A 12,139-nucleotide genomic window follows, 5' to 3' on the forward strand; every position below is an offset into this window, starting at 1 on the left:
TGACGGCGATACGGCGCTCAATTATCCTCCACCCTGGAACGCGTGCCTTGGGCTCGTGACAGGAATTCAAAAACCTATCCAGATTCTAATTCTGTTCAACAGTTTGTTCGGCCGGCCTCACCGTTTGTGTGTGTGACACTGTCCAAATCACGAGCCATGCCATAGCATCGAGCAGGCGAGAGAAAGCCCAGACACACATTTCCACTCTCTCCTCCCGACATCCCACCCCACCTCGCCTCTTTCCCTTTCGCCTCAGCGCTCTCACGTCAGACGGTTTCCCCATCTCGCCCGCCCTTTATCTTTTCCTCTTTTCCGCCTTCTTTTCCCGTCTCATCTCGCCCCCGCCCCCGCCCGTCGCCTTCTACCTCTCGCACTCGCCTCACATCTTTCCCCACTCCCCTCCTTCTACTCCACTCCTGGGCCGGCCGCACTCCCCATGCCCTCCCCGTGAAGCAAGCAGACTCCTTTCGCGTCCCTTATTAGAGCTCGTCATCCGCCAGTGCGATGGAGAAGGAGAGGAAGCAGGGGTTCTTCGCCGCCCTGAAGGAGGAGGTGGTGCGGGGGCTGTCGCCGGCGAGGTCCCGCGGGAAGACCCCGGCGAGGAGCGCGTCGCCGGCCAGAATGCTGATCCCGCGCCGTCGCAAGGCGCCGCCGCCGCCGCCGGAGAAGCAGATGGAGCAGCAGCAGTACCTCCCGGAGCAGCTCATCGCGCGCTCTGGCAGCCTCCGACCGGGTGGCGAGGTGCTCGAGCCGCTCATTGAGGGCCCCGATGCCGACCGCCTCGCCGCCGGCGACTTCGTCGGAGAGGACTCCGGCCGGCGGGAGGGGTTCGGGCACTGGGTCCGCGGCCACCTGACGCGCACGCCGTCCATGGCCTCCGCCTCCGCCGGCCCTGGCGGCTCGAGCGGCTCGTTCCGGCACTCCGACCTCCGCCTCCTCCTCGGCGTCATGGGCGCGCCGCTCGCGCCCATCTCGTCCAACCTGGCCGACCCGCTGCCCCTCCTCTCCATCAAGGGCACCCCTATTGTACGTCCACGTCTCCCGTTGATTCGCTTCCAAGTGATGCCGCTTTTGGTCGTGCATCTGGTACTCACTTCACTTGACTGCTGTGGGAATTCGCAGGAGTCGTCGTCCGCTCAGTACATCCTGCAGCAGTACATGGCGGCGTCCGGCGGCTACAAGATGCTGCAGTCGGTGAGGAACGCGTACGCCATGGGCAAGGTGCGAATGGTGGCGTCCGAGTTCGAGACGGCCACGCGCGTCGTCAAGAACCGCGGCCCGAGCGGCCGCGGCGCCGCCGCGGTCGAGCAGGGCGGCTTCGTGCTCTGGACGATGGCCCCGGGCATGTGGTACGTCGAGCTCGCCGTCGGCGGCAGCAAGGTCCACGCCGGCTGCAACGGCCGCCTCGTCTGGCGCCACACCCCCTGGCTCGGCGCCCACGCCGCCAAAGGCCCGGTTCGCCCCCTCCGCCGCGTCCTGCAGGTCTCGACATTGCCACCTTTAGCTTCTTCTCCCCTCGCAAGTCTCATCGCAAATCTTCTTACCATGCTCTCCCCCACGAACTTGCAATGCAGGGTCTTGATCCGCTGACGACGGCCGGGCTGTTCGCGGAGGCGCGGTGCGTGGGCGAGAAGAAGGTGAACGGCGAGGAGTGCTTCATCCTGAAGCTGTCGGCGGACCCGCAGACGCTGAAGCTGCGCAGCGAGGGGCCGGCGGAGATCATCCGGCACGTGCTGTTCGGCTACTTCAGCCAGCGCACGGGGCTGATGGTGCACATCGAGGACTCGCACCTGACCCGCATCCAGCCGCACTCGGGCGGCGACGCCGTGTACTGGGAGACCACCATCAGCTCGTGCCTGGAGGACTACCGCGCCGTGGAGGGCATCATGATCGCGCACGCGGGGCGCTCTGCCGTGACGCTGTTCCGGTTCGGCGAGGCGGCCATGAGCCACACCAAGACGCGGATGGAGGAGGCGTGGAGCATCGAGGAGGTGGCCTTCAACGTCCCGGGGCTGTCGGTGGACTGCTTCATCCCGCCCGCCGACATCAGGTCCGGCTCCGTGGGCGAGGCCTGCGAGCTGCCGCCGCAACACGGCGACCGCGCCAAGTCCACCGCCGTGCACCCCGCCCGCGTCGCGGCGGCCGCAGAGCGCGCCCACACGCACGGCGCCGGAGGCCGCGGCGAGAAGATCGTGTGGAGAGTGGAGGTGTGAGGAGCAGACTCAGTCTCAGAGTGAAGAATTAGCCGCAGTTGCTAGCTAGTCAGTCAGTCTGTCTGCCTGCTGGTAGAGATAAATTAAATTAAACCAGTCCAATTTGTTCATACTACTAGAGATCGAGTTCGATTTTCCTCTGCCTAGCGATCATCTTGTCCGTAAATAGGAGCATAAATGTTGATTCTGAGGCCGCTCGTGCCACCTGGCTAGCCTGGATGAATCTTTATCCTCTGAATGCAGAAATTTTAGTGCAACCAACCAAGCCTTTTCTCTGCATCCCGACTGACTCTTGTAGGCCATCCGGAGCTGTACTACTACTAATTGTGGCCAACCTTTCATGGTTCGTGTTACCGCTGGGCTGGCTGCCATTTCTTGGTAGTGCCACTTGACAGATGATACTTGATACCTGGTACTGATGCTTATTTTGAGCTTGGTGCCTCTGCTCGCCTCTTCCAAAGGAAAGTGCTCGTTTTTTTGGAACAAAGGCTCAAGAAGAGCCCGGCTTGGAATTAACAAAGCCAAAAAGTGCTCGTTTTTGATAAGTTAAAAAAAAACCCCTCTCTATGTACCCAGATAGATAGATCGGCGTGCATTGGCACATTCGACATGACACTTCATCTGAAAGATGCAACTTGCTAACTAGATGTACTTAGTAGTATAGAGAAGCAGTACAGATCTTGCTTAGAAGTTAACCAAGTTGTGGCATCTCTGGGTGTGTTTGCTTGGTCCAGGAGAGGAGAGGAGAGGAACGAGACGACGACACGGGATGGCATCGGATGCTGAGATCAGCAGTACATCACACCGCCATTCAGCAGCAGCGCACTTGGTCGCCTCCTCCTCCCCCGTTTCTGTTGGACCATCGCGCGGTGGGGCCCACGGACTGACCGGTCAGAACGGTGCGTCCCTCCCCGGGCCCGCCTGCAGTGGCGCCACGGCGTGACCTGGTTGCTGCTGGCGCGGTGGCATGGCATCTACTGCTGCCGTGCCCGGTGCTTTATTTTCTCATCTTTATTGACCAACGACCTGACGGCCCGAGCACAGGCCATACCATACACATGCAAGCCAAGCCAAGCAAGCCTGACAGAACTAATGGAGTTTTTTTAATGATATACTGTGTCCATCGATCGTTGCGGCTGCTGCTGCTCGCTCGGAGACGCAGTAGTAGACGGCACGTAGGAGGCTTCCGTTTTTTACCTCTTCTCGTGCTCCCGGTTCTGTGAGTGAGTGAGACGATGGTGGTGCAGTGCAGGAAGGAAGTCAGCTGGTGAATGGTGATGGAGGGGTGCCCGTTTGTGCAGGCAAATTATTGTGGCCTTGGGAGCCGAGCACGCTGTCCGATCGGTGACTAGTATCATCATGCTTGTCCCACCAACGTTGCCTGGATCAGTCACTTCCTCTTGCGCTCGCTTTTCTTTTCTTTTCTTTTCTTCGTACGCCACCATCTCCAGGTCGCGTGAACAATGAGTAGTTCCGGTAGCTGTGGTACACTACCAGTAGTACTCAACGCATACGATGTATATATACGTTTATGCAGCGGGAGCTCGAATGGCCAGCGGCGCGGCTGTGAATTAAGCGGCGGATTGGTAGCAGCGAGGCGGTGGTGCGACGGCCGTGTGGCGCGAGAAGGTCCATTCTAACGGCGGAAAAAATGGCAGCAGGTGTGCGGCTCAAATCCGGCGGCGACGGGGCGAGGGGGGGGGGGGGGGCCTAAATCATGTGGCGGCGCGGTGATGATTCGGCGCCGGAGAAGCGGCCAATTCGGCTGATTTGGAGGCGGGCGGTGGCCGAGCAGCGGCGGAACCGGTGACGGGGGCGGTAGAGTGGCCGGATCTGGCAGCGAGTCGGCGGTGGCGTGGTGCGGTGGGCGAGTGGCGCGGCGGCGAAAGTGCGGGGGGACGAACACAAATCGGTGGCTCCTCGGCGGTGCAGCGGGCGACGGGGATAGCCGGCGGCCGAGTGACGAAGGCCGGGAGATCGAATGCGGCGGCGGGAGCACGAATGGCCGGTGGCGTGGTTGAGAATTGAGCAGCGGACTGGTAGCGGCGAGGCGGTGGTGCGACGATCGTGCGGCGCGAGAAGGTCCATTCTGGCGGCGGAAAAAATGGCGGTAGGTGTGCGGCTCGAATCCGGCGGCGACGGGGCAAGGTGGGGAACTCAAATCATGGCGGCGCGGCGATGATTCGGCGATGGAGAAGCGACCAATTCGATCGATTTGGAGACGGGCGGTGGCGGAGCAACGACGGACCGGTGTCGGGGGCGGTAGAGTGGCCGGATCTGCAGCGAGCTGGCGGTGGCCTGGTGCGGTTGGCGAGTGGCGCGGCGGCGAAAGTGCGGCAGACAGACTCAAATTGGCGGCACAACGAGCGAGGGGGATAGCCGGCGACCGAGCGACGAAAGCCGGAATATCGTACGCGGCGGCGCAAGCTCGAAGGGCCGACGACGGGGCGGTGGCGCGACGACCGTGCTGTGCAAGAATGTCCAGTCTGGCGGCGGAAAATTGGCGGCACGTGTGCGACTCGAATTCGGTGGCGACGGGGCGAGGGGGGAGGAGCTCAAATCATGCGGCGGCGTGGCGATGATTCGACAACGGAGAAGCGACCAATTTGGCCGATTTGGAGGCGGGCGGTGGCGCCGCAGCAGGGGAACCAATGGCGGGGGCGTGGTGCAGTGGGCGAGTGGCGCGGCGGCGAAAGTCCGGCGGGACGGAATCAAATCGGCGGCTCATCGGTGGCGCAGCGGGCGACGAGGATAGCCGGCGGGGCATGGAATGGACGGACGAGCGGCGGCAGCAACGTTTTCGGCTAGAAATCGTTGGCGGCGGAGGCGAGCAGCTGTCGGGCGGGTGGACAGGACGAAACTGAAGGTAGTTGGTCGGTTGACGCGCGGCCGAAAGTTCTACATCTTTCGGAGATGGAGATGCAAATTTGCAAGTTCGTGTGTTGTATTTTACATCTCTCGAAGATGAAGATGTAATTTCTTTTACATCTATATCATCTATTGAAGATAGGTTTTTGGCCTCGAAGATGTATGAATTGTTTATTTTTGCATCTATATCATCTATTGAGAATGTTCTAAAACTGTAAGCGAAATCGTTCACAAATGCCAGATCTCCTGGCGAACGTCCGCCAGCTAAGGAGTTCCCTGTTTATGGCCTTGCGGGATTCGGGCCAAGAAACCAATTGTTTTTGCTCGTCGTCTCAAGGACCACATTTGTCATTCTGCAAAGGATTTGTGTGTGTTTAGTTTCCAGCGGTCGGGATCACAAAGCTAAAGCGCGAACTTTTGTCGCCTAATTTGCGCGACCGGTTTGCACGGTTTCAAAGCTGACTGCTGCACGTACATGCAGGATTGTCACATCGGATGCTTTTATTAGTTCTCTATCTATGTTTCAGAATTATTCAAGTATGCGTTGCATCCGGCCGGTCTGTGGATCGGTTGTTGAGCGAGAAGAGAACCTCGCACGTTTTGCCGACGCGAATGTGTACCTCATGGCCAAGTGGAACCGTTCGTTTGTTAAACCTCCTGCTTTTGGTGCTAAAGTTGACTTAAAGTATACATTCCACAGAGGTTTGACCATCGCGGTTCACAGGTTCAAGCCGTTGCCGACCACTTGTGCCCGTACTTGGCTATGAATTGATATAGTACTATATGTACTACCAGTACTACTTGGTTAGGAGTACCGTGTAAGTTTACCACAAGGGACATACCGGTGCTACGGACCCGTATGCATAGCATGACATCGCTACCACCGGCTCGTGATCGTACATGTCTCCACTGATTTGTGCTCTACTCAAACCCAAGAGTTGGTAACACCAAAAAAGACTGGTACCCTAGTGATAGATATCAACATGCCATCTCTCTTTGTGCGCCTTTCCCTGCGTGGAATGGAATCATTGGTAGCCTCCAAGTCCAGTGCAAACGTAGCTCCAACTTTTGTCTCTTGTATTCAATTGCTCCTTCGTGTGTTGATTCCAATCGATGCCATGCCAGGCGCTAGCGCTGCTACATTTGCACCACTCCATCTCGGCTCGCTATCAGTTTAGGGTGAGACGCTATCGAAACGCAGCCCTCCAACGCATGCTAATCCTGCTTGACGCAATCATCCGGTCGAGCTGCATGCACGGCACCTTCTCTATTTGATTATCACCATGGCGTGGCTAACTTGAGCTCTTATTCTAGCACTATAGCCATAGCTCATAAAACCCAAGCTTTTCACAAAGCAGCTCGGTTTCAACTTCCAAGCGCTGCAAAATTATCTCGGTTATCTTCTCGTAGCGATCAATCAAACTGAATCTTACCGTCCTCTTCTTCTTTGGCGAGGGACCCAGACGAGACCCTTGGCTCGTATGTACGTAGTTTTGTTTATTTCGGCCATGCTTTGTGAGGCGCTGTTCATCGATCGTCAGAATATCCATCCATCTATCTACCTACGGGGGGCAGCGCTCTGAGACGCGTCACAAGATAAACTTGAGGCGTGTTTGGTTGCCGTTGTGAACAGTTCCTGCATCGCATACACTTCTCAACCCAGGCTGGTTGAGCAAAAACAGGCTCTAATACGCCATCTGCTAGTTGTTTGGTTGCCTGCATTAGGCGATCAACTTTGGCACGTTGTTTGGTTGTGTGCATTGTCTCGGCGCATGCAACTACACGCTGTTTGGTTGCCCGCATGGGGTATGATTAAGAGCTAACACTTGCACTTAGCACACAAGGTTAAAAGATAGCAGAGGAAGTGGGAGAAGAAATGCAGTGTGCGCCGGACCATGGCGACTACGGTGGATAGTGGCCGTGGTGCCGTGTCCAACATGACGAGCATGGAGTCGTGGACGAGCGACCCCGTCGGCGGCACGGCGAGCGACACCGTCGGCGAACTAGTTGCGGTGCTCGCGCAAAGACAGTCGACAGAGGAGGAGAATGCAGTGCCCGCGCCATGGTATCATCAGTGCAGTGGAGAGGCCGAGATGATCGACACCGGAAATGACTCCAGTGTAGTAGGGCGAGAGAGAGGAGGCCAAGATGATCGACCCCGTCGGCGGCGCGGCGAACTGCAGTGTGCACGGAGGCAGAGGACACAAGAAAGCAGTGTGCACGCCATTGCAGCGTCAGTGCAGTAGGAGGACGACAAAGAGTAGGCCGAGGTGAGCGACGCCGGAAACGACTCTAGTGTAATAGGACATGGGCAAGGAGATCAAGGGAAGGGCTTCGGCGTCGAGATGGACGAATAGGAGGGCTCTGAGCAGAGGACAGAGGAGCTCGACATGACGGCGTCATTGCAGTAGACTGCTGCTCAAAGAGAGATGAAGCTATGATCGTCGAAACCAAAAATTTACAACACGAATGTTGTGAGGAACTGTGAGATTAGACTGCTGGTCAAAGGAAAATTCAAACGATCAATCGTGTGCGACGAATGTGACAAAATTTGTTAAGAACAACTTGAAACGGGAAGACGAAATTAAGAACTTACGGCCGACGAAACTACGAACCGATCGCCTGAATGGAACCGTAGCATCGAGGTGCATCTTTTTCGTGTAGAGCTTACCTCGAATCGAAGCGCCGTTGTGTAGATCGGAAGGGGCTAGGAAGAACATAATTAGAGGGACGGTTACGCGAGGTAGGAGAAGATAAGCAAGCACAGGCTACATACGAGCTCGTATCCCTCCCATCTCCCCTTATGCAAGTGGCCCACCTTGTGCGCTCGCCTAGCCAGGCTCGCAAGCTAATGCCGATTCGGTTGTTTCTCCTGGGTCTGCTCTGGACGTGCTTTAAAGTTCGTGCAATGCGGGCTGTACAATGAAAGCAGGCAACCAAACGAACCACTTTTTTCCCGCGCGAGCTAAGGATGGGTCTAATGCGGACAACCAAACCCGTCCTTGGGTTTGCAGTACCAGGTAGCATCACCAGATCGATGTCCCCTAATCGGTCGAAGAGCGCAACGCAGGCCAGCCACCCATGTGCGCCGTAACATGAAGGATGCTTTGCCCGTTTGTTTACACATATCCAGGAGGTGGAATCCGACATAATCTTGCCAAGGAGCAAGATCGCAAATCTGCATGTGAGCAACAGCGTCGGGGTCGGGCATCAATTTGCTCCGCTCGCTTGTACCGAGGCGCTCTGGGTCTCATGGAGATGGACGGACGGACGGATGGATGGGATCTAAATGTTTTTGTTTGTGTCAGCTTTCTATACGCCACAAAGACGCTATGCTCCAAATCATTCGGCCCTACGCGCCCCTGGACGTATTAGCTGTGGCCTTTGTTTCCTCAGCTACCAGATTGATTAACGCCGCCTAGATAGACCAATCTTGTGCTGGTGTGGGCGGCCCTGTTGCAACCTCTTTTTTCATTCCTTCTCTTGATCTTCCTCCCCCTGTCCTTTCTCTCTGTTTTATATCAAGCTGATTCGAAAGCAGTTTGCGCAAGTGCAGGGCTGAGACATGTACCCAGGAAACAGGAGGCTCCCAATAATGGACGATTGGATGATTCATTGTCCTACTGCGTGCTAATCACTGTCAGATGGCCGCCTTTAGCCCCCTAGATCCGGCTAGAGACGTTGCTTCGCGGGTTGGCCAGTGTCTGTTCGGTTGGAGGCAAATCAATCTTTGAGGCATGAAAAGGCAGCGGAAGCTTCACTTGATCAGGAGCAACACCCTCTTTTCTCTTCTTTTGTGTTGTGACATCTTTGATTTGATTAGAGCAAAGCCGGATTTCGGGACGGGCATGTGTATCTTTGATCTAAAGCTGCTTTGGTGCAACGCACACAAGTTTTAGTGTGTGTGTGTTTGCGGGGGAAGTTTTGGTGTTCTTTGCTTTGGCCTTTTTCCTGATAAAGCTTGTTCAGGTAGCCTGGATGCCTGCGAATGATGGATTTCAGCGCAGGTTCAAATCCGTTCCGCTGCTTTCTGAGGACCTGTAGCGCTGTGTGTCAGCTTTGGATGTCAAGCTCGTAGAACCCACGGTGAATTTTCGGGCATAAGGGCAACACCAAAGCGGACTCTCACGCCAACTGCTCTGCCCGCGTCCGTCTAGAGCGAAAGGGACACAAATCGCGGCTCAACGGACGGGAGCAAACGGGCAGCAGTTCGCATTTTGTCCGCCGCCGACCCATTTCCGGCCTAAGATTGGTCCGCCTTTGCATCGAAACGGACAGTAAGAGGACGGGTGGGACGCGCCTTTCTCCTCCCGTGGCCCGTCCGTCGGTCAAACATTCCCCTTTTCCCCTTTCCCCTACGCGGCTTGCCCATCCCTTGGCCCCCACTATAGCATGTGCCACCCATTTTTCTGGCCGCATCCTCGGCGTCCAGCCCACCCGCCCAAACCCCAACGCATCCACACAAATCTCACCGCATCCGCCCCGATTTCGGAGGAGTTCTCGCCAGAGTTTGTGGGCTTTTTTTTGCCGCCTCCGGTACTAGCGAAACAACGGCCGCCGGCGACGCCATTGACCCCAACACCGTCCGCTTGTGGCTGCCAGGACGCGTGCCGCTGGTCGCCAAAGCTTCGGACAGGCTTGCTGCCTGTGCGGGGATGTCGGATGTGGGGTTCCGGCAAACCCTTAAGGTTCGAACTCTGGGGTGCGCGCGAAGTCTTTCCCTCCTACCGATCTACGCCCTAACTCGCTAAGATCTCGCGGACGAATTCGACGAACTCGCAACACAGAAAGACACAAGATTTATACTGGTTCGGGCCACCGTTGTGGTGTAATACCCTACTCCAGTGTGGTGGTGGTGGATTGCCTCTTGGGCTGGTGATGAACAATACAAAGGAAAGAACAGCCTCCTGAGGTTGAGGTGTTCTTGTGCTTGGTGGGCTCTCGATCAGATTGGATCGAGCTCAGATCAGATGAGATCTCTCTCTCACTGTGGTGGCTAGCTCTATTTATATAGGCCCTGGTCCTCTCCCCAAATATTGAGCGGGAAGGGAGCCAACAACGGCGGGCAAATTTGAAGGGGGACAACTAGTACAAGCTATCTTGACAAAGCGGTCTTCGCCTGCAAAAGCTCTGTGGTGACGCCGTCTTGGGCTCCACGATGACCTCCGTCTTGCCGTCCTTTTGGTCTTGGTCTCGTTGCACCGATATGGCAACCTTTGCCTGATGCCTCGGTACTCCTCGCTGCACTGGCCTCCTTAGCACCAAAGAGGAAACAAGGACGCTACGCGCGCTGGCACCCGCCTGGTGTCGATCGTCATGGCTCACGTCACGAGAGCCTCGTGAGGTTTGCCTCGCCTTGGTATCTCCGCTCCTCGTGAACCTGCCTGACTAGGCCACTCTTGAGGAGGTCTTGTGTCGCCCGCCTCGTGAGGCTTGGCCCCTCGCGAGGGTCTTGGATGCTTTGTCGATGAAGATGGGCCGTATGGCCTGCTGGCTTAGCTACGCCGTGGGCCGCAACCCGCAGGCAGGCAAGTCTGGGGACCCCCGTTCCCAGAACGCTGACAGTAGCTCCCGGGCCCAAGGTGCGCTCGGGCTTGGCTTCGCGGCGAAGCCAAGGGTCAAGTACGGAGCGCTGCGGGCCTCAAAAGCCTGCGGCCTCGGTTGACGCGTGGCAGTTGATTGGACGTGGGCGTCTCCGCTTCCCCACACTGCCTCGGCAACTGCTCGACTTGACAAGTCCCTGCGACATGCAAGGGAAACCATCATTACCTGCGATCGTGGGAAGCGCCGGTTGGCCTTCTCTTGCTATAAATGAAGAGGGGGCGGAGCCCCTGTCGCCTATCTCTTCCTCGCTTGCTTGCTTCTTCCTCCTTGCTCCACTGCTAACAACAATGGCGCCTATCAGAAGGTTCTCCGCCGAAGAAAAGGGAAAGGCCCCGCGCGATGATCCGGGGCCGCTTCCGCCGAAGAAGAGGTCGGTCCACCGCCGGGATGAAGCGGCGATGCAGGTGGTGACGAGGCCTTGGTGCGAGCGGCCTCCTCTAGGGTATCCGCTACCCTTGTATGCCCGAGCCGAGGGCTCAGGAGGACGGAGCGACGAACGGCGCCACCTGCACCGCGCTCGCGGTCGCCGCGCCACGGCGGCACACGCTGTCGCCCTGGAACCCACGCCGCGGATTCCTCGCGCGAGCTTGTGCTGTGGGTGCCGATGCCTCCAAGCTCTTGGATCCGCTTCCCGCGGTTCTTCTCCGACGTGATGCGCCAAGGGGGCCTCTCGAGCTCTGGTTGCAGCACGCCGACTGCAGCGCTCCGGCGACCGGAGCGGAGATCGAAGCGGTCCCCTCCGGCAAGATCTTGATGACTCGCGGCTGGGGCGAGGTCGCGCGGGTCTGCCGTGCGAGTGGCGCTCTCGCGATCCACTTTGAGTTCGATGGCGCCTCCACGCTCTTCTTCAAGGTCTTCGATGCGGAGGGACGCCGCCTGGAATGCTGCTCCGGAGAGGAGCGTCGGGCTGATGCGCGTCCCGCTCACGGCCACTCCAGCAGCAGCAGCCCTTGGGAGTCCAGCAGCTCTCCTGAGCTCAACGAGACTCCGGAGACGAGCGACGACAGCTACGTGCCGCCGAGCTCCCGCCGCGCTCGGAGCAGAGCCGCGGCGTCCGGCCGTCGCCGCCGCTGATCTAGATGGGGTTGGCGCCGGCCTCCCGTGGCCCACTGTTGATGACGGCGTCCGCCGCGGGAGGGTGTAGATAGGATCCCCCTTAGTTCTAGCTTTCGTTCCCTGCGAGGAATCATGAAGTACCCCATGGGGGCATGTAAGGGTCTGTAATGTCTTTTGCGCTCATCTTCCCTGTTATGAAAATTCGGTGAACGCATGTCCCGTTAAGGCTCGGTCCCCCCTTTCTTCCCTCACGATAGCTCGTTGCTCTACGCTGATAGGTCCCGGTCCCCAGGCAGGCTACAGCCGTCGCTGGTATGCCAGGTCGCGTGCCGTGGTCAAGGCCAGGAGGTGTGCGGCCCGAGGTCCAGTAAGAGCCCCTGAGGCGCGATGCTTAGGAG

The 12,139-nt window shown here is 57.8% G+C and overlaps 1 protein-coding gene across 1 annotated transcript; it reads left to right on the top strand.

Moving 5' to 3' along the window:
* The first annotated feature begins 317 nt into the window (after positions 1–317).
* On the top strand, positions 318–2,492 carry LOC109771338 (uncharacterized). Its single transcript, XM_020330027.4, has 3 exons — positions 318–1,026; positions 1,123–1,482; positions 1,575–2,492. The coding sequence occupies exons 1-3, from the start codon at positions 505–507 to the stop codon at positions 2,211–2,213; spliced, it is 1,521 nt and encodes a 506-aa protein (XP_020185616.1). The 5' UTR covers positions 318–504; the 3' UTR covers positions 2,214–2,492.
* Positions 2,493–12,139: the final 9,647 nt, after the last annotated feature.

The sequence above is a fragment of the Aegilops tauschii genome, chromosome 2 (assembly GCF_002575655.3).
Source record: "Aegilops tauschii subsp. strangulata cultivar AL8/78 chromosome 2, Aet v6.0, whole genome shotgun sequence".
NCBI classification, from domain to species: Eukaryota; Viridiplantae; Streptophyta; class Magnoliopsida; order Poales; family Poaceae; genus Aegilops; species Aegilops tauschii.

Bases quoted from the DNA above. Each gene is read 5' to 3' on its own strand.
- LOC109771338 (XM_020330027.4), top strand. From the start codon at position 505: ATGGAGAAGGAGAGGAAGCAGGGGTTCTTCGCCGCCCTGAAGGAGGAG. The intron at 1,027-1,122 runs GTACGTCCACGT...GGGAATTCGCAG, and splicing joins CCATCAAGGGCACCCCTATT to GAGTCGTCGTCCGCTCAGTA. The intron at 1,483-1,574 runs GTCTCGACATTG...CTTGCAATGCAG, and splicing joins CCCTCCGCCGCGTCCTGCAG to GGTCTTGATCCGCTGACGAC.